Here is a 21,731-nt window from a genome sequence, read left to right on the forward strand (position 1 = left end):
GAGGGTTTTTCTGAGGGTTTGGAGGAAGAGATGGCCAGCTCGGAGGAGGATGACATGGAATGGACTCGTGTGAGGGAGGATTTGGGTGTTGGGGAAACAGGCAATGAAAGCATGGGAGGTGATTGGCGGGTTGCAGGATCAGGCCCATGGACTGGCTGGAGGGATGGAGCGGGATCCACAGCTGGGGATGCTGTGGGGCGTAGTCAAAGGTGCTTAAGCTCTGATGAGGATGATGATGTTGGGGCACCTGGAATTGGGATGGCAGCTGACAGTGATGATGAGCTTGAACTGGGATAAATTGGGGTTTGGGACCAATGTCTAATTGCGTTGGGCAAGGTAATCTGGATGGACGCTTGGCCTTTTGTTGGGGAACTTCCTGAAGACGGGTGTGATTCGTTACTGGATACGTAAGTTTGCCAAGGACACTGGGCATCGACGGCGGGAGGAACTGTGTGGGGTTTTTCTCTGTGCAACTTGTGTTTAATCTCGATAGCTTGGACCTCCGTCGTCTTTTTGACGGGCAATATCTACTCGCACTGGATTGACGCTGGACTGACTGACTTCGATTCCGGATTATCCCTTCTGCTGGCTATCGGTGAGACACTTGGATTTCTAGACGACTACGCTTGGCAATTGACCTCTGGACCGGATTGGGACCCTGCTGACTGCCGTTACCCTGACTGCTGTGCCTGGACCTGGATATCGTTGGCCGCTGAACCTTAAACTGAATCCTGACTACGACCACGCTTTTCGTTTGCTGCAGGAAGGAATAAACAAGCCTGGTTTATTCTCCTGCTGTCTCTGAGTAGCAGAGAGGAATCTGCTACCAGTCTGTTGTTTACATTCTGACTCCTGTTGATCCTCTTTTGTTTGCATTGTTTGCCAGGCTGAAGTAAGCACTTTTGATTTAATCCGGATTATACTTCTGTTTAACCCGGTTTATCCCTTTGAATTGTTTAAGCTCAAACTGAGTTGTTTTTTGATACTTATCACACTGAAGTCAAGTGTTTGCCCTGTTCTTTGTCTCCTACGGGCGTTTTTAGTTCTGTAACCTCAATAAACTGAGTTTTGTTTTACTCACTGGCGTTCTGTCTCTGACAGATTGCCCAACGCCCTAAAATTTCAGTGAGGTACCAACGTCAAGAAGACGATGGAGGAACTCAAGGCTCGTTTTGATCAGCTGCAGGCTGCATTTTATGCTGCACAAGCAGCACAGCCAGCTAAGGGACATGTAATGACTCCTGAACGTTTTGCTGGTTCCCGGGACAAATTGCCTACTTTTTTGGCTCAAGTTGAACTTTATTTTTCTCAGATTAGCCCACAAGCTTTTCCTACGGACACCAGCAAGGTGGCATTTATTTTGAGTTTACTGACCGGTTCAGCGGGACAGTGGGCAACTAATTTGATTTTGGGTAATGACCCAGTCAAGGATAATTTGGTTAACTTCAAGAAATTATTGTCGGACACTTTTGGGGATCCCCTCCGTATGGAGAATGCTAGCTGGGCTCTTTACCGGTTAAAACAGGGAAAAGGGTCTGTTTTGGACTATTTGAATAAGTTTAATTCTCTTCACCATCAATTGGACTGGGGGGAGAACGCATTTATGCTTTTGTTTATAGCTGGTTTAAGTGACCATCTTCAAGATGAACTGGCGCAGTTAGAGCCAGCAGAAAACTGGGACGCTTTGGTGGTTAAGGTGTTGCGTTTGGACGCCCGGTTTGAATCTCGTAAACAATCTCGGGCTATGTATGTGCCATCTGTATCTGTATTTAGGGCACCTGTAGCTAAGGGGGAGGAGCCTATGGAACTCGGGGTGTTTAGAAAGTTGTCGACGGCGGAAAAAGATCGTAGAAGGCAATTAGGATTATGTTTGTATTGTGGGACTGCTGGGCACTTTGCTAGGAACTGTAGCATCAAGCCTTCTCAGTTTTCGGGAAAAGGCCAGCCCTTAGTGCGATGTGAGTCCAACGCACTAGGGCTTACAAGGCAGTCGCTAGAGGGAAAGAAACATGTTTTTGTACCCATTTCTCTATCTGTTGGGGGAAAGAAACTTGCTTCAACTCTGGCATTGCTGGACTCAGGGGCTACGGTCTCGTACGTGGATGTTGGGTTTGCAAGAAAACATAGGCTCCCTACAATACGTAAAGCATGTGATATATAGGTGGAAGGGGCGGATGGGAGACTACTGGAATCTGGGGTGGTTAATCGAGAAACCTCAGGAATAACATGGGAGGTGCAAGGGGTAACTGGAGAATTTGTATGGGACATCACACGGTTACCAAGATACAATGTAATTCTGGGAATGGATTGGTTAACTTTGGTGAACCCTCAAGTGGATTGGGTGAAGCGTACTATAGCTTTTAAAAGGCAGGGATGTTTTGCTTTAAATTCTTCCCAGATTGATATGGAGGGTGTGCCTACAGAATACAGGGAATTCCAAGATGTTTTCTGTAAGAGGGAAGCAGATAAGTTACCGCCTCATAGACCATACGATTGTGCGATTATACTGGTGGAAGGCGCTAAGTTACCAGCAGGAAGGTTGTACGCTCTAACGGTACCTGAAAGACAAGCCTTGAGAGAATTCCTTGATGAGAATCTAGCCAAAGGGTTTATTCGTCCATCTAGCTCTCCAACTGCTGCACCTGTGTTTTTTGTGGCTAAAAAGACAGGGGAGCTTAGGCTAGTATGTGACTATCGGGTTCTTAATAAGCATACCATCCGTGATAGATATCCGCTGCCTTTGATTTCGGAGCTTCTCTCAAGGGTTCAAGGGGCTAAGATCTTTTCTAAACTTGACCTACGGGGGGCGTATAATTTGATTAGGATACGGGAAGGTGACGAATGGAAGACGGCATTCAATACATGCTTCGGATGTCACGAATTTCGTGTGATGCCTTTCGGGTTATGTAATGCGCCCGCCGTCTTCCAAAGGTTCATAAATGACGTGTTTAGAGATTTGATTGATCAGTTTGTGGTTGTTTATTTGGACGACATATTGGTTTTCTCAAAAGATGAGAAGGAACATCAGCAACATGTGAGGCAGGTGTTGCAACGTTTACGGGATAATGGGCTTTTTGCTAAGGCCTCCAAATGTGTGTTTAACGTGTCAGAGGTGGAATTCTTGGGACATGTAGTTTCAGGAAAAGAACTAAAAATGGACCCGCACAAGGTTGACGCTGTCAACTCCTGGCAGGAACTCAAGTCTAAAAAAGATGTACAGCGTTTTTTGGGGTTTGCTAATTACTATCGAGAATTTATTCCAAACTTTGCTAAACTTACTGTACCTTTAAAACAGCTATTACGTAAGAAGCAACCGTTTGTGTGGGGAAGGGAGGCTCGAGATGCGTTTGAACAGTTGAAATCTAGTTTCCAAGATGATAATGTACTAATACATCCAGACATTGATAAACCATTCATAGTAGAAGCAGATGCTTCTAGCTATGCGTTGGGGGCTGTGTTATCTCAAAGGGATTCATCAGGGACCTTGCGTCCCTGTGGATTCTATTCCAGACAACTAACACCTTTTGAACAAAATTACACCATCTGGGAAAAGGAATTGTTGGCTATAAAGGTGGCTTTTGAGGTGTGGCGGCACTGGTTAGAAGGCGCACGTCATCAAATCGTGGTCAGATCTGACCACAAGAACTTAGAACATTTACAGACTGCCAAGAAATTGAATCAACGCCAGATTCGATGGGCCTTGTTTTTCTCTAGGTTCAACTTTAAGGTTCAGTTTGTGGAGGGGAAGGTTAATTTAAGGGCGGATGCTTTGTCTCGTAAACCAGAGTTTAAAACTTGCGAGCAAACAGTGCGTCAGACAATATTACCAACTGCTTCTTTATGTGTGGTAGAAAACGAGTCTGGGCTACACACTCAGATTCTAGAGGCTCAAAAGAATGATAACTGGACTCAAGAACAACTCATATTGCTTTCGGTAGGGACTCGTACTGTGCTACCTCATTTACAGGAACAGGAGGGGGTATTGGTGCGTAATGGGCAAGTTTATGTACCGGCGGGTTCACTCAGGTTGGAAGTAATTAGGGCACATCATGATGAGCCGATGGCTGGGCATTTTGGTAGGTTTAAGACTGTACAACTTATTACCAGAAATTATTGGTGGCCTAAAATGCGACAGGACATTCTTCGTTACTGTGATAGTTGTGCAGTATGTCAACAGAGCAAGACGCCTGTCGGGCGCCCTAGGGGATTATTGTCTTCACTGCCTGTTCCTGAAAGACCCTGGCAAATTATTTCTATGGATTTCATTTCTGATTTACCTAGGTCTGGGGGTTACACGTGTATCTGGGTGGTGGTAGATTTGTTTTCTAAAATGGCTCATTTTATACCTTGTTCAACGATTCCGGCGGCTCCTACATTGGCTTTACTTTTTACTAAGCATGTTTTCCGTTTGCATGGGGCTCCTGAGATTATTGTGTCTGACAGGGCTCCTCAGTTCGTATCTCGTTTTTGGAAGCATTTCCATGAGTGTTTGGGAACCAAGTTGAATGTGTCCTCTGCTTTCCATCCGCAAACGGATGGACAATCTGAGAGAGTTAATGGACTGTTGGAGCAGTATTTGCGCTGCTTTTGCCTGGAACAACCTGGAGATTGGGTGAAGTGGTTGTCGGTAGCCGAGTTTGCTTATAATAACGCTACGCATACGTCCAGTCGACACACACCATTTGAGTTGACTTATGGTTTCCATCCGCGGGGGGGAGTGGCACCGTCAACCAATGTGGTTTCTTCTGATCCTGTATATCACTCATCTGAAATGGCTGCCTTGCATGATATCGCTCGTAAGTTGTTGTTGGAAGCCAAGGCAGCTCAGAAAACTCAAGCAGATCGACATAGGCAAGCAGGAGAGGAGTTAGAAGAGGGGGATCTGGTTTGGTTATCCTCTAAGTATATAAAACATTCTGGGGGAAAGTTTGGACCACGGTATTTAGGGCCATTCCCTATTGTTAAGAAGATCTCTTCTGTGGTGTTTAGATTACGTTTGCCGTCCTCTCTTAAGGTCCATCCTGTATTCCATCGCTCTTTATTAAAGTTGGACACTTCTGGGCAACGGGATACTGTAGCCGCGGAGGTCTCTGCTGTGTCTCCACCTTTGGAGGGTGAGGCCTTTGTGAGGGGGGATAGTGTTATGGTTGAGCCTTCGGGCTCCGGTAATAGAAGAAGGGGTCATAAGACTCCTCGAGAGTCAGACTCTTTCGAGGAGCGTGAAAGAAAACGGCTCCGGGATTTGTTTACAGACCCGACAGATGAGGACTCATTTGAGGGTTTTTCTGAGGGTTTGGAGGAAGAGATGGCCAGCTCGGAGGAGGATGACATGGAATGGACTCATGTGAGGGAGGATTTGGGTGTTGGGGAAACAGGCAATGAAAGCATGGGAGGTGATTGGCGGGTTGCAGGATCAGACCCATGGACTGGCTGGAGGGATGGAGCGGGATCCACAGCTGGGGATGCTGTGGGGCGTAGTCAAAGGTGCTTAAGCTCTGATGAGGATGATGATGTTGGGGCACCTGGAATTGGGATGGCAGCTGACAGTGATGATGAGCTTGAACTGGGATAAATTGGGGTTTGGGACCAATGTCTAATTGCGTTGGGCAAGGTAATCTGGACGGACGCTTGGCCTTTTGTTGGGGAACTTCCTGAAGACGGGTGTGATTCGTTACTGGATACGTAAGTTTGCCAAGGACACTAGGCATCGACGGCGGGAGGAACTGTGCGGGGTTTTTCTCTGTGCAACTTGTGTTTAATCTCGATAGCTTGGACCTCCGTCGTCTTTTTGACGGGCAATATCTACTCGCACTGGATTGACGCTGGACTGACTGACTTCGATTCCGGATTATCCCTTCTGCTGGCTATCGGTGAGACACTTGGATTTCTAGACGACTACGCTTGGCAATTGACCTCTGGACCGGATTGGGACCCTGCTGACTGCCGTTACCCTGACTGCTGTGCCTGGACCTGGATATCGTTGGCCGCTGAACCTTAAACTGAATCCTGACTACGACCACGCTTTTCGTTTGCTGCAGGAAGGAATAAACAAGCCTGGTTTATTCTCCTGCTGTCTCTGAGTAGCAGAGAGGAATCTGCTACCAGTCTGTTGTTTACATTCTGACTCCTGTTGATCCTTTTGTTTGCATTGTTTGCCAGGCTGAAGTAAGCACTTTTGATTTAATCCGGATTATACTTCTGTTTAACCCGGTTTATCCCTTTGAATTGTTTAAGCTCAAACTGAGTTGTTTTTTGATTCTTATCACACTGAAGTCAAGTGTTTGCCCTGTTCTTTGTCTCCTACGGGCGTTTTTAGTTCTGTAACCTCAATAAACTGAGTTTTGTTTTACTCGCTGGCGTTCTGTCTCTGACATCTGATGTAGTTGTCAGTGGAAATTAATTCTATCTACTTGTGAATTTTGATTGTTAGTAGATATGACTTTGGCAATAACAACAGATATGCAGAATCTATCAGCAGTTCCATATATGCAATCAACTTGTTTCACACCTAATAACAGTAATGCATTTATTTTAAAAGTATTTTTCTCTTTATAAAATGTGTCTTGCATTGACCATTAGACTCCTCTTCCTTTAACGAATGGCAAATTTAATATGCCTATAGAAATCAATGAGAGCATCATTTGTACCAAGGACCTGATTGAAGTAGACATCCCAAGTACATTCTTCCTGTCCAAGAATCCTCCAATACTAGTAAGTGCCTACTTCTATAACTTTAAATAAGTAAACTCCTATTAAAATGAGATAGATGCCCATCAGTAAACTCCTATTAAAATGAGATAGATGCCCACCAGTGTTATGGAAACTTGTAAAACAATGTGCAAGAAAATGTATTTAAGAGGGCAGAAACCAGAGCTACCTCAGTGTGGGCTTAGCATTCACAGTAGGTACTGAATGCTAGCCGACTTCAAGGGAACCAAATGGGAGCTGAAACCTTGCACAGAGGCACTCCATATGGCAGCATTTTGTTACAGATCCCATTTCTTTTGGTTTTGAATATTGGATGATTTTAGCCTCTTGTTTCAAGTCCATAAATTAGAACAAGGGTGAGTATAAGATAGATCTGAATCAAATGGATAATGATTTCTGACACATGTCAGCAGCAGCTGCAAACTCCATGAAAGCTTTTTCTCACACACCCTGTTTACTTTCTGAGTTCTCTGTGAATTTTTAATAGCAATAGTTACAATCTCCAGCTCCAACTTTTTATGAATGTAAATACAGTGAGCCCATGGTATCTAATGAATTACTGTCTTTTTTATTGAAGATTCAAAAGTCCTTCTTAGGGAAAGAAGACATTCCTAACATATAATAATGCTGTACTTTCAGGCAGAATCTGGAAATGGCTAGTTAATGTTTATCAGTTACACTTCCTTGTACGATTTTTGACTAGAACAAATTCTTTGTGTCATTAGAAATGTGAAAAATCAACGCACATGCATGCTCATTCCATGATTCAATGGAGGGTGTTCTAGTTGAAATTACCAATCAGATTTAGTCCAGTGGTTGGAACACTTGGCAATGCTGATCCTGCAGTTCTGCAAACTGTAGTTTATTAAAATTATTTTAATTATTTTGAAATCAAGAAGAGTACAGTCTATATGTGTGTGTGTGTGTGTGTATATATATATACCCCAAACTGTATGGATTATGTTTGGAGATCTTGGATCTTTAATTGTAGCGTAATGCTTTTAAAGGTGATTCTCAAGATCTGTTTTCATGTGAAATATCACATATAATGGCTTGATTTGTTCAGTTATAAATATGATATTGTTGATTCCTTCATTGGAAAATAAACAATTTAAAAAAGGTATGGGTTTTTCTTTTTGCAGATTTCCGATTTGCACCTGAATGATCCAGAATGCCAAGGCACAGAAATAGAAAATCTCTATGTGTTCAGCATAAAAACCAACTTCCCAGACTGTGGAACACGAATGGTAATATGCATAATAATGCTATGATTTCTACGCACTTTTTTCAGACGTTGCATTTGTTAGCGTATGTACTGTTTGTTTACAGCACCACTTTTATCCCATTCCTTTGTTCCTTAGCTACAACTTGCACTATCCCTTTCCTTTCTTCTTTTTTACAGTTGGCCATGTTTTTACGACAGATGACACTATAGGTTATTGGCGCTGTTTTGAGTTCTAATTGTTGTTTTATATACTAGTGGTTTTATTTTGTATTGTACTATGTGTTTATTTTATGCATTGTTTTAGGCACCTTGTGCCATAAGTAAGCCGCCCCGAGTCCCTTTGGGGAGATGGAGGTGGGGTACAAAAATAAAGTTGTTGTTGTTATTATTATTATTATTATTATTATTATTATTATTATTATTATTATTATTATTATTATTTAGCAGATGCCCTTTGAAGCAGTACAGGACTCACATGCATTGAATTCTACATGGAAATGAGTAATTGTTTTCTCCTTGTCTAATTCTTAGTTTGAACTTTGTAGGCATTGTACATATTGGGAAACATATTGAGACTGTCAATCTTAATTCACTTCTGGGAGAAACACAAAGGGAACAGATACTTTATGTGCAGCTCTCCTTATTTTGTATGCAGACAGATTTCTGAAGTTCTTCTATACCATTATTCTGTTACTGTATTTAGAAGAAAATGTTAGTTGATTAAACACTATAGGTTGGTAGAGATTATGTGCATATGTTCATATTGCATACAAATAAACAGATCCTACCAAAGGTTATGTTTCAACTAAAAATGCCAGAGTTTTCCATCTTAATAAAATACAGGGTGTTTCAAACTGATGAATCCAATTTCAAAGTAGGATATGTATGAGCTCTTCCCCTTATAGAAACAACCTGCTTACTCAAATTATTAGTACCAACAACAGATAATCTTTGGAGGGTCGATGCCAAAATGTTCTTGACACACGCTGAACCACACTTTTGTTGTGGGGTTGCCATCTTGAGGCTAGGAGCTGTTTCAAATGATTACCACTAGAGGTATCTCACAGTAATAATTTAAAACTCAATGCCCCACTCGTTCAGAAGATAAGATTTTCATTCATGGGTGTTTTGTGGTTGTGAAGCTAAGGTAATTTCAGATTAAGTGCATCTTTTTGAGAACTGTCCTGTATAATCTATCCATCCACAATTATAGAGGGATTTATTACTTCTACTTAAAAATAACTTTCAAAATCTGTGCATACAATGAACACATTACTCCAGTTACAAGCATGATCTTGATTCCACTCTTTTATTTTTGAACTGGAAGAGCTGAAAATGTACTCATTCAGCAGTTTCAGGGAAGCTTGTTCTAGGCCAGAGCTTATCACAACCGTGTCTCTCCAGATTTTTTTGGATTGCTGTTCCCATACTGCCTCACCACTGGCTATGCTTCCTAGGGCAAAATGTAGACCCAAATGTAGGAAATGTAGACCAAAATACTGTATCTGAAGGAGCACATATCTACTCTTATCAGTTAAGAAACTAGACCAATCAGCCTCAAACTGGAATTTTAACACAATCTGAAGTTACCCGTGTCATTTTGTTAACATCAGGAATGTAAACAATATTCTCATTCATAAATATTCCCATCTTTGATAACTGACTGGCAAACTGCTGAAATTATTTTCCCTACTTCAAGATTCCTGTATTCTCCCATGAGAATGAAAACATCACTGTTTTCTGCCTCCCCTTCCATTTTCAGAGGGTTTTGTAAAGAAAAAACATTTCTGGACAAAAACAATGTTTGATGTAAGCATATTTTATACAAAAACAAATTAACTTTTGCAATTATGCAAATTAACTTTGCACCAAAAAGTTTAGAGAAGTAAAAAATCATTTTAAAAAAAAGCTGGTAGAACGCTCATAAACTAATTCAATGGTGTGGGCTTTGGGGGGTTTTTTTGTTTGTTTGTTTTTGTTTTCACTATTTCCTAGAAAACCTGAGACTTACTATGTTGTTGCTTTTGAATGCTTTTCAGGAGTCAGATGGAGCTTATATGATTTTTCTCAACACTATCCAGAACAATTTCTCTGATACAATCACAAGAACTTTTGTCAACATTACATTTGCTTGTCGATATCCTATTAATTACATGGTACAACAGCCTAATGGTGAAAACAAAATCAGTGTTGATATCAGGTAAACCCGTTCTTATTTTTCTATTGAAAGAGTTATATAGCCTAAATCAGTGGTTCTCAACCTGTGGGTACCCAGATGTTTTGGCCTTCAACTTCCAGAAATGCTCGCAGCTGGTAAACTGGCTGGGATTTCTGGTAGTTGTAGGCCAAAACACCTGGGGACCCACAGATTGAGGACCACTGGCCTAAATTAAGGGACCTGAGAAGCATCTAAATCAGATTGATGTAATCATTTCATCAAGTAAACTAAAGAATTACATATGGGATGGAGAGGTGCAGGAACCCCTGGAAGACCTACAAAAATGACCTTATTGGGATGGGTGCAGATTATAGGATGCACATAGCCCATTCCACCATAAGATCACCATGGCAATTGTATTATTTCTGCAGTTGTGTTTATACAATCTGTTCATCTCTGTCTCCTTGTTCAATAGGTCCATTATATTAAACACTGAAGATGGAAACTTCTCTGTATCCATGATGCTGTACAAAGACCAGCATTTTGAAGACATGTGGACTACTATCCCTTTCTTGAATCTGGAGGACAACATATTTGTCAGAGTTAAAATGGTATTTGAATGGTATTACCAAGCTGGGCGTCAAAAGACATAATTAGTAACAAAGATAAGACAATTTTGTTCTATCAGGCAAAATACATGATAAGAAGAAAAACAAAAAATGAATGGAGAACATTTTGAGAGTGTCTACACTTATATTTTCTCACTTGTATTTTGAAGATCCACGAAGTAGCTCTATCTTAACTCCTTTTATTCCCTCCTAAGCCTCACCCAGCTGATCAATCCAACAGAAGTGTTAGTGTTCACTACATCTGATTTATCCCTATCCAATCAAAACATAGGTCCTATCTTATGATTCCACCTTCTGTATACTTGCAGCCTTTTAACTCCCTGTCATCAATGTGTGCATCAGCAAGGATAGTTACCTTCAGTAAACACTACTGAATGTCTGCCAAGGTCATTATGAGTCATCTCTTACTCACACAAGGTGTTGTTAGAAGTGCTGGTTTCCTTATTTACATTCCAGTGGCATTTTGCATAGTCTGAAGTAATATCACTCCTTATTTTGCTCGAAATTATCCAAAAATAAGGGAGATGTAGTGCTACTGTTTTAGGCAGCAGTCAAACACACTCTAGCCTGTAATACTTGTGTAGTGTTTTACAGGCATGATATACATAGTTGTAACGCTGTCTGTAATTAGTATAATGTACAGTGGAACCTCAACATAAGAGCTTCCCAACTTAAGAGCATTTTGAGTTAAGAGCTGTTGCTCAGCCCTGGTTTAACTTTGACATAAGAACTACATTTTGAGTTAAGTCCCAGAGGGAGCGCTAGCGCAAGAGTACAGGGCTTTAGGGCTTCAAGGGAGCAGCCTCCCTGCCTCATGCTCTTATCTGCTTTGGGAGATTGCTGTCCACTTTGCTGTTGTCTGCTTTGAGGAACTTTGGGTTAGTTGATTTTGTGTGGTTTTTATTCCTGTATGTTTGGCTTCAGGTTTATATAATTTTAGTTATTCTAAGAATGTCTTGAAATGCATATAATGCAAACATATGCCAACCAAAAGTATATTTTCTAAACTACTATGTGAAAATTTCATTTGTTGTGATGGATAGCAATCTTCATCAGCCATATATATTTGATACCAATATTATGCATTAATAGCAACATTTACAAATTCCAGTTTATGTACACTGTTCCTCTGTTTGTCAGGTTCCAGGTAACTTCATCATTAGGCTTGAAAACTGCTGGTCTACCCCAACAAAGGATCCTGTCCATTTTATTCAATATTACTTTATTACAGAGAGGTTGGTATCCCATCTTCATGAACTGGAAAAGTATTAGTTGAGCTCATATGTATAGTAGCATTTAAATTAGTATATAAAGGATCATTCCCCTTTCCTGCCCCCCCCCTCCAAATATTATAAGACTACTGAGGAGAGGAACTATCACATGCCAAATGTAAGGTACACTTACATTTCACTCAAGTTAATAATGTGCTTATCTAGGAACAACTGTAAGCTTAGTTTCCTCCCATGAAATGCCAAATATGAATTTGATATTGTTAAAACAAACAGTTGTGTGATTGGCAATTTCATGTTCCCTCCTTTGGTTAATTATTGAGAGCTTACTGGAATACACAAAGAGATATGATGATAACAAACAAGTTAAAAATCCTTGGGGTTTCTATTTATTGGGATTTTTAAAAGCATCCGTACAATGCATACAATTCTAATGTCTTCCATCAATATCCATTGTTTTAATCCCTTCTGTATTTTTGACTAATCCCTTTGAGGTCATGTTGCCACAGAGGTTTGCCTTGCTTTCCTTAGTTGCAGTTCAGTAATCAGATTGAACAATTTTTTGCACTGTGTTACTTTCATAATATTTTTTTACAATGAGAGTGCTAGGGTGGCATAGGGCTGATGAACTATTCAGATGGGGGAATTTAGCATCCTAGGATGCTTTCACCCCATCTTCTGGACTGAGCCCCACGCTGGCCATCACACAACATTATGTGAATTCTGAGGAGGCCCCGCCCCCAACCAGGGTGAAAGTGTTGCTGGCGCCTTTCCCCACAACATGGAAAGCTTCCCGTGTTGTGCTGGTTCCTCTATAACTCTAAAAACTTAGTGAGTCAGGTTTACTATTTCCTTTACATAAGAAAATCTGTGTCAATGTACTCCGTAAGGAAAGGACAACTGATATAGCTCTCCTGGTGTTGTTGGGCTGCACTCCTCATAGTTTTCTCAGCATTCTATGTTGGCTAAGTCCAATGACAGTTACATTCCAACAAAATCTGGAGAGCCATAATATCATTCCCTGCCATAAAAGATGTAGTCTGAAATGTATAAATATGGTGAAGAAGCTAGAAAGCGCTGTACTTTGCCTGGCTCGCTTCACTTTTCCCTCCTCAATCCAATTAACATGAATCTGTGGATTATCAATTTGGTTAATGAGGGGTTTTATAAGAGATAATTTCACAACATTCCTCCATTTGCAGAAGTAATTGTGTTTCAATTATTTGTGTTTCTGTGCAGTTGTCCACAAACAGTAAAAGATGAAACACTGTCAATAATAAGAAATGGAGAAGGAGAAGAGGCAATGTTTCGGATCCAGATGTTCAAATTTGTTGGCATGTCATTCAACCATGTCTTCTTACACTGCACAGTTCAGATTTGTCATAGCACATCTGATACTTGCAAACCGGTAAGTTGATAAATAGGGAGCCACATAGTAGTATATAACTTAGGGCCCTTCCAGACAGGCCCTATATCCCAGGATCTGATCCCAGGTTTTTTTGCTTTAAATTGGATTATATGAGTCTGCACTGCCAGATAATCTGCGATAAAACAGAAAACCTGGGATCAGATTCTGGGATATAGGGCCTGCCTGGAAGCACCCTTAGTTATATTGTCCCTCCCCCCCCCCACACACACACAATTTTCCTTAGCAAATAATCAGTGGCAAAGAAGAACCCAAATTCTGCTGTTTGCTTCAAGTATTACATACTTGATTTTGTTTCTTGCCTAGCACTATAAGGATGATACTATGTGTCAAACATTAATTTCAATATTAACAACATCACTTTTGAGTAGTAATAAGCATTTCATAGTGAATTAGTTCATTGCTGTTTTTTAGTGGTTTGAATGATTTTTAAAAATTGCAAAAAATTAATGAATTTTATAAAATGTCCTCAATGGTACAACTTTACTAATTCATCATGAATTATGCTAGGACCAACACTGACACTTCTAAAGCGTTGTCCACAACCTTCTTCTCTAATGATATGTGCTAGAGAGAACAGAGAAGAGAGAAAAAAGAGGGGGAAAGCTGAGATAGAAGAGGAAAGAAAATGAGAAGAATTATGATTAGAAATGGATTAAGGAGAGAGAGGGGCAAAGAACTGCTAAAGCCACGTAAGATTTTTGAGGGAATAACTTTAGAAAATATATGACTTAAATGAGATAATGGACTTGAAAAGATGAGGTAGCTGGGGGATTTTAGCTTTTCTTTTAAGACATGTTAAACTTATTTAATAGCTGTGCATTTGCTGGCAGCCTTAGCACCATGGGTCTCTTTGCATACATCCTCCCTAGCCCTTCCTAGATCATGATGTTTCATAATCTTAAAGCTCCATATGATATACTGTAAGATGTATGGGAAACGATATGTGGTAAAGAAAAATAAATTTATGGTAGAAGCTAATGCGGTCTTTTACTGATACAAGTGGGGCCCTGATGGCACAATGGGTTAAACCCTTGTGCCGGCAGAACTGATGACTGACAGGCCGGAAGTTCGGATCCAGGGAGAGCGCAGATGGGCTCCCTCTGTCAGCTCCAGCTCCCCATGCGGGGACATGACAGAAGCCTCCCACAAGGATGGTAAAAACATTTTTTAAAAAACAAAAAATATCTGGCCATTCCTTGGGCAACGTCCTTGCAGACGGCCAACTCTCTCATAACAGAAGCGACTTGCAGTTTCTCAAGTCGTTCCTGATACACACACACACCTGATACAAGTGCAGTATTCAATAGAGTGCTCATTCCATCCTTTCAAATCAAACTTTTGTCAATTAGAAGGCATCTAAAAGATGTGTAATTTACATGGAATAATAAAGTTCTTACATGGCATGATCTGAGGCTGGCAAAAGCAGCAGATGCTTGAGAATAAGATTCTTGGTCCTATACAGAAATGTGAACATTTTATGAAAACAGGATTTTGTGTGTCTCACCATGTTTCCCATCTAGAAACAGTGTATAATATATGCTCCTTTCCCAGCTTTTCAATTTGATGCATTTGTACATTGCATTTTAATTTTACATGCTTACAGGCATATATTTTATTTAATTTTCATTACTATGGGAGGTGATGCAATAGAAGCCAGGGCAGACTCTGCCTCCTATATTTAAAAAATGCTTCATGTAGCTATAATCCCTTTGTTTGGTTGTTGTGTGCCTTTAAGTTGTAGGGCTTATGGCAAACCTAGTGTGAATCTATCACCCATTTTCTAATGGTGGGAGTAGGTGACTCACCCAAGGTCACTCAGTGGCTGAGTGGAGAATCCAACCCTGGTTTATAGAATCATAGTCCAATGCTCATACCACTATGTCGTGCTTTCTGCTATAGCTTTTAGTAATTTGCTAATGAAGACAGTCTTATAATGTCCTAGTCAAAGAAAAGACTACTGTGTTTGAAAGAAAGAAACAGGTTTACATTGAGATAATTGCATTCTACCATCAAAAAAATCTAGGTACAGCTCAGAAGATATCAGGGCTTTTTTTTCTTCAGGTGCCACCCTTACAGCACTCATTTGTTTCACTTCCTGACATCTTAAAAAAGATGGTGGGAATCTTGTTCCATATTTTAAAAAAGGTAAGCAAGACTTAGGATCCTGTAAGTTTTGGATTTCATGTTTACAGATGTTAATGACTCCAAAGCCGTACTTCTCATGCCAGGAGGTTCTCTAACCAAGGGATTTTTGTGGTGCTGAGCACTGGGAAATTATAGTTACCGCACAATGCTGGATGTGAAGCTTGGATAAGCGAATATCTTGGATAATAAGGAGGGATTAAGGAAAAGCCTATTAAGCATCAAATTAGGTTATGATTTTACAAATTAAGCACCAAAACATCATGTTATACAACAAATTTGACAGAAAAAGTAGTTCAATACGCAGTAATGCTATGTTGTAATTACTGTATTTACAAATTTAGCACCAAAACATCACGATATATTGAAAATATTGACTACAAAAATGGCTTGGATTATCCAGAAGCTTGGATAAGCGAGGCTTGGATAAGTAAGACTCTACTGTACATTGAGACAAGACAATGGAGAGGCCCTTGGAGGTTCTGCTGCAGTTGCTTGTCTCAATGTGCTCCAGAATCAGGAGAACACAGCAGTCATCCCTTTCGAGTGCTCCAATCTGCAATATCTCAGATGCAGGTTTTGAGGGAAAGGCATCAGCAGTAATCACTATGATGATGGGCCTCTGTCTTTTTAGCCACATTTGATAATGCAGGATCACAGCCGGGAGTTTTAATCGGAGTCACTTTAAATGGCTGACTCATCAAATGATGTCCATGGGTAAGTGACCCATGACTAAAACTAACACATTTTCTAATCATTTCTTAATCAGAGCTGGGACTCCCCTCCCCCATTGATTATTCAGCACTTGGGGAGACAGGGATGGTTCCTGTCATTATTTACTATTTTATTTATTCATATCCTGGCTTCATCCCAATAACGGGTTCCCAGGTGGCTCACAACATTACTAAAAAAAATAAGTAGGCTCTCACCATAAAATACAACAAAACTGATAATCTTATTAAAACAAACAACAAACTGGGTGTGTTTACATTTTCGTGGAGAAGAATGTACATACTTGCTTTTTCCAATTTCTGAATCATCTTACCCTTTCAAACACATAACAGTACAGGAAGACATCTGAAACAGTACTTAATGCTAGTGGCAGTTTAAATGGATGACCTTTACTGGCAATCTATTAGAAAATTATCTTGGCAATTGAGGCGGGAGCTATCAAGTTGATGCAGCAAAATATTATATTCCTTTAAAGGTTTTCTGTACTTGAATCATGGACGGTTGGTAGGTAACAGGGAAACATAAGATTTACTTTCTCCAGAATTTTTAAGGAAATACTGTAGATGTCCTTGCCCTACCAGTAACTGTAGTTGGAGGCAAAGATCCATAGGGAGAATTGTTTTTCTATCAAATATATCATTAGGTGGGGGCCCCTGGTGGCACAGTGCGTTAATGCACTGAGCTGCTGAACTTGCGGACCAAAAGATGCCAGGTTCAAATCCCGGGAGCGGAATGAGCGCCCGCTGTTAGCCCCAGCTCCTGCCAACCTAGCAGTTCGAAAACATGCAAATGTGTGGAGATCAATAGGTACCACTTTAGCGGGAAGGTAACGGTGCTCCATGCCGTAATGCCAGCCACATGACCTTGGAGGTGTCTACGGACAACGCTGGCTCTTCGGCTTAGAAATGGAGATGAGCACCAACCCCCAGAGTCGGTCACGACTGGACGTAACGTCAGGGGAAAACCTTTACCTAACCTATATCATGAAAATATAAAACAAGGACAGACTGAAATCAGAATCCACTGAGACAATTTTGAAAGAGGTTTTTATAAAATCAGATCCTAGCTCTATGCAGCTGATAAAAACTGTTCAGTGTGACAATGTGATAAACAATAGCAGTGAGTTTCCAAGTACTTGTCATCTCATTTTGGCAAGCCCCAGTCATTTTGAAGTAAAAGTGTAGCAAGAGAAATTTTTATAGAGGCGCAATGATTCCACAACTGTGAGTCATGTCTCGTAAGCGTATTGTAGCAAATGTTTTCATTAGGTCACCCTGAAATCACTGCTCACTTACTCAGAGTGGAGTTGCATAAAAAATAAGACATCTCAATTTGCTATGTAGCATGTAAGAAAGTAATGTGATATTCTTATTAATTTTCATGTTGCTGAGTTTTCCATGCATAGGCATCACTGAAACCTGGTGGGATGACTCCCATCACTGGAATTTAACCATTGAGGGCTATAACCTCTTTCACAGAAATAGAACAAAGGGGAGAGGAGGGGGAGTAGCTTTAACAGTCAAAAACAGTTACGTTGCAGAAGAAATGCAAGACTGTAATCCGGGAAACCAGCTTGAAAGCATCTGGATAAGAATCAAGGGAACCGGGATAAGAATCAAGGGAACCGGGACTCAAAAAGACCTTGTCGTGGGTGTCTACTACAGACCTCCGAGTCAGGATGAAGGACTTGATGAAGCTTTCTGTCAACAGCTGACCAAACAGGCACAAAGAAGAGATATAGTAGTCATGGGCGATTTCAATTATCCCGATATCTGCTGGAAAACAAACTCGGCCAAGAGTACAAAGTCCAACAAATTCCTTACTTGCCTTGCAGACAATTTTATGGTCCAGAAGGTAGAAGAGGCAACAAGGGGATCAGAAACTCTTGATCTAATCTTAACAAATGTGGAAGACCTGATCAATACAGTTGAAGTGGTTGGATCCTTAGGGGCAAGTGACCATGTGCTCCTGCAGTTTGCAATACAAAGGAATGCTGAAACTAAGACAAGTCAAACATGCATTCTGGACTTTAAGAGAGCTGACTTCCAAAAAATGAAGGAATTACTGAGCGGCATCCCATGGACGCCAATATTAAAAAACAAGGGAGCTAAGGATGGATGGGAGTTTTTCAAAAGTGAAATACTCAAGGCGCAAATGCAAACAGTGCCAACAAAGAAGAAAAATAAGACAAATGCAAAGAAGCCAGAATGGATGTCCAAAGAACTTCTAACTGAGCTAAAGCTCAAAAGTGACATGCACAAGAAGTGGAAAAGGGGAGAAATCACCAAAGAAGAATTCAAACGTATAGCCAACACCTGTAGGGAAAAGGTTCGCAAGGCTAAAGCGCAAAATGAGCTCAGGCTTGCCAGGGACATAAAAAACAACAAAAAAGGCTTTTTTGCTTACGTTGGTAGAAAAAGGAAGAAAAAGGAGACGATAGGGCCACTGCAAAGAGAAGATGGGGTGATGGTGACAGAGGATAAGGAAAAGGCAGAACTGCTTAATGCCTTCTTTGCCTCGGTCTTCTCACAAAAAGAAAGCCATCTTCAACCTCAGCAACACGGAATGGACGAAGGATTGGGGGAAATCCAACCCCAAATAGGGAGACACGTTGTCCAGGAACACCTGGCCTCTCTAAACGAATTCAAGTCCCCAGGGCCAGATCAGCTACATCCAAGAGTACTGAAGGAACTAGCGGAAGTTATTTCAGAACCACTGGCAATCATCTTCGAGAGTTCTTGGAGAACGGGAGAAGTCCCAGCAGATTGGAGGAGGGCGAATGTGGTCCCTATCTTCAAGAAGGGAAAAAAGAACGACCCAAACAATTACCGTCCGGTCAGCCTCACATCAATACCAGGCAAGATTCTGGAAAAGATCATTAAGGAAGTGGTCTGCAAACACTTAGAAACAAATGCGGTCATTGCTAATAGTCAACACGGATTTACCAATAACAAGTCATGCCAGACTAATCTGATCTCTTTTTTCGATAGAGTTACGAGTTGGGTCGATACAGGGAATGCCGTGGATGTAGCGTACCTGGATTTCAGTAAGGCCTTCGACAAAGTCCCCCACGACCTTCTGGCAAACAAACTAGTAAAATGTGGGCTAGACAAAACTACGGTTAGGTGGATCGGTAATTGGCTAAGCGAACGAACCCAAAGGGTGCTCACCAATGCGTCGTCTTCATCATGGAAAGAAGTGACAAGTGGAGTGCCGCAGGGCTCCGTCCTGGGCCCGGTTCTGTTCAACATCTTTATTAACGACTTAGACGAAGGGTTAGAAGGCACGATCATCAAGTTTGCAGATGACACCAAACTGGGAGGGATAGCTAACACTCCAGAAGACAGGAGCAGAATTCAAAACGATCTTGACAGACTAGAGAGATGGGCCGCAACTAACAAAATGAAGTTCAACAGGGACAAATGCAAGATACTTCACTTCGGCAGAAAAAATGGAAATCAAAGATACAGAATGGGGGACTCCTGGCTTGACAGCAGTGTGTGCGAAAAAGACCTTGGAGTCCTCGTGGACAACAAGTTAAACATGAGCCTACAATGTGATGTGGCAGCTAAAAAAGCCAATGGGATTCTGGCCTGCATCAATAGGGGAATAGCGTCTAGATCCAGGGAAGTCATGCTCCCCCTCTATTCTGCCTTGGTCAGACCACACCTGGAATACTGTGTCCAATTTTGGGCACCGCAGATGAAGGGAGATGTTGACAAGCTGGAAAGCGTCCAGAGGAGGGCGACTAAAATGATTAAGGGTCTGGAGAACAAGCCCTATGAGGAGCGGCTTAAAGAGCTGGGCATGTTTAGCCTGCAGAAGAGAAGGCTGAGAGGAGACATGATAGCCATGTACAAATACGTGAGGGGAAGTCATAGGCAGGAGGGAGCAAGCTTGTTTTCTGCGGCCCTGCAGACTAGGACACGGAACAATGGCTTCAAACTACAGGAAAGGAGATTCCACCTGAACATCAGGAAGAACTTCCTCACTGTGAGGGCTGTTCGGCAGTGGAACTCTCTCCCCCAGACTGTGGTGGAGGCTCCTTCTTTGGAAGCTTTTAAGCAGAGGCTGGATGGCCATCTGTCGGGGGTGCTTTGAATGCGATTTCCTGCTTCTTAGCAGGGGGTTGGACTAGATGGCCCATGAGGTCTCTTCCAACTCTACTATTCTATGATTCTATGATTCTACTTAACTCTGTGTCTCCTGCTCTCAATATCCCTCTTTCACCTCCCACCGTTCCCTGAAATCACACCACTTGTTTTTCTCTCTTAATGCATTTCTTTGGTCAATGCACAAATTGCAACAAAACAGTGTATTGAACATCTGTTCTAGAGTCCTGCATATTGTGTACAGAAAGTTTATATTGGGACAATAATGCATGCACATAGTGTAATTGGAAACTCTGCTGAAGTATAACATTTCCTTTTAATTGATGAGATGAAATAAGTAGTCTTTTAGCTAACTACCGTATATAGGATTCCACTTCAAATATTTTTACTCCACTGTGAACTGCTATAGTGTACTTATAATGTGGGTGCTCACATTTCCCCCAGAACTGCACAGATGATGAAAATCTAACCAGAAAGAAAAGAGAAGTCAGACCTTTTCCTAATCACATGGTGTCATACGGACCTATCAAACGAAGGCTGATAGGTAATGAAGGGACTGCTATAAGTAAGTGATTAGTATACATGTTTTCAAATATAACCATTCCACTAATTCCTAGAAAAAATAGTTTTCTTTGTTTAGTTTATGATCTATCTATCTCAATTGTCTATCAGTCCATCTGTTGACCAATGTGAACTTATAACAACATTTTGTTTTTGTTCAGAATTCTAGTTACACAATTCAATGGGTAACTCATCCATAATTCCCCTTTACACTCCAATGGATTATGAACATTTTGTGAAACAAACTTTATATGCCATCAGCATTTCAAAGGCCCCTTGTACACCGGTGTATAATCTAAATTATCAAATTAGATAAATCACATCTGCTTTGAACTGGATTATGAGTCTGAACTGCCATATAATCCAGTTCAAAGCAGGTAATCTGGATTTTATATGGCAGTGTGGAAAGGGCCATAGGCCCCTTCCACACAGCTGAATAAAATCCCACATTATATGCTTTGAACTGGGATATATGGCAGTGTGGACTCAGATTATTCCAGTTCAAAGCAGATATTGTGGGATTTTCTGCCTTGATATTCTAGGTTATGTGGCTGTGTGGAAGGGCTCTTAGTCAGGACTCAAGTTTTCATTGAACACTTTGAGTTCCCCACTTCCATAGAAGTACATTGGGGGTGGGTGGATTTGACTATGGACTGGACTATCCCCAAAACCTGAATTGATGTTTATGGACAACTTTCACTTTCATCTCTCACAACTTTTAAAATATCCTCTCAATGTCAGCAAGAGACAACATTACAAGGACTAAAATAGTTCATTATACAAGTTTCTAAATACAGTAGAGTCTC

At 41.1% G+C, this 21,731-nt stretch overlaps 1 protein-coding gene across 2 annotated transcripts in view; it reads left to right on the forward strand.

Annotated features, from left to right (window-relative positions):
• LOC100552900 (pancreatic secretory granule membrane major glycoprotein GP2) overlaps window positions 1–21,731 on the forward strand; it is a 29,401-nt gene that overhangs the window by 5,365 nt on the left and 2,305 nt on the right. Inside the window, exons 2-8 of one of the 2 annotated variants that reach the window (XM_008122913.3) lie at window positions 6,623–6,711; window positions 7,851–7,955; window positions 9,973–10,133; window positions 10,567–10,702; window positions 11,861–11,955; window positions 13,189–13,357; window positions 20,809–20,929. In XM_008122913.3, the coding sequence (XP_008121120.2) occupies window positions 6,623–6,711; window positions 7,851–7,955; window positions 9,973–10,133; window positions 10,567–10,702; window positions 11,861–11,955; window positions 13,189–13,357; window positions 20,809–20,929 (876 nt within the window). The remainder of the gene's footprint in view (window positions 1–6,622; window positions 6,712–7,850; window positions 7,956–9,972; window positions 10,134–10,566; window positions 10,703–11,860; window positions 11,956–13,188; window positions 13,358–20,808; window positions 20,930–21,731) is intronic. The other variant, XM_016998781.2, reaches the window with a different exon arrangement.

This window comes from Anolis carolinensis, chromosome 1, assembly GCF_035594765.1.
Source record: "Anolis carolinensis isolate JA03-04 chromosome 1, rAnoCar3.1.pri, whole genome shotgun sequence".
In the NCBI taxonomy this organism is placed as follows: Eukaryota; Metazoa; Chordata; class Lepidosauria; order Squamata; family Dactyloidae; genus Anolis; species Anolis carolinensis.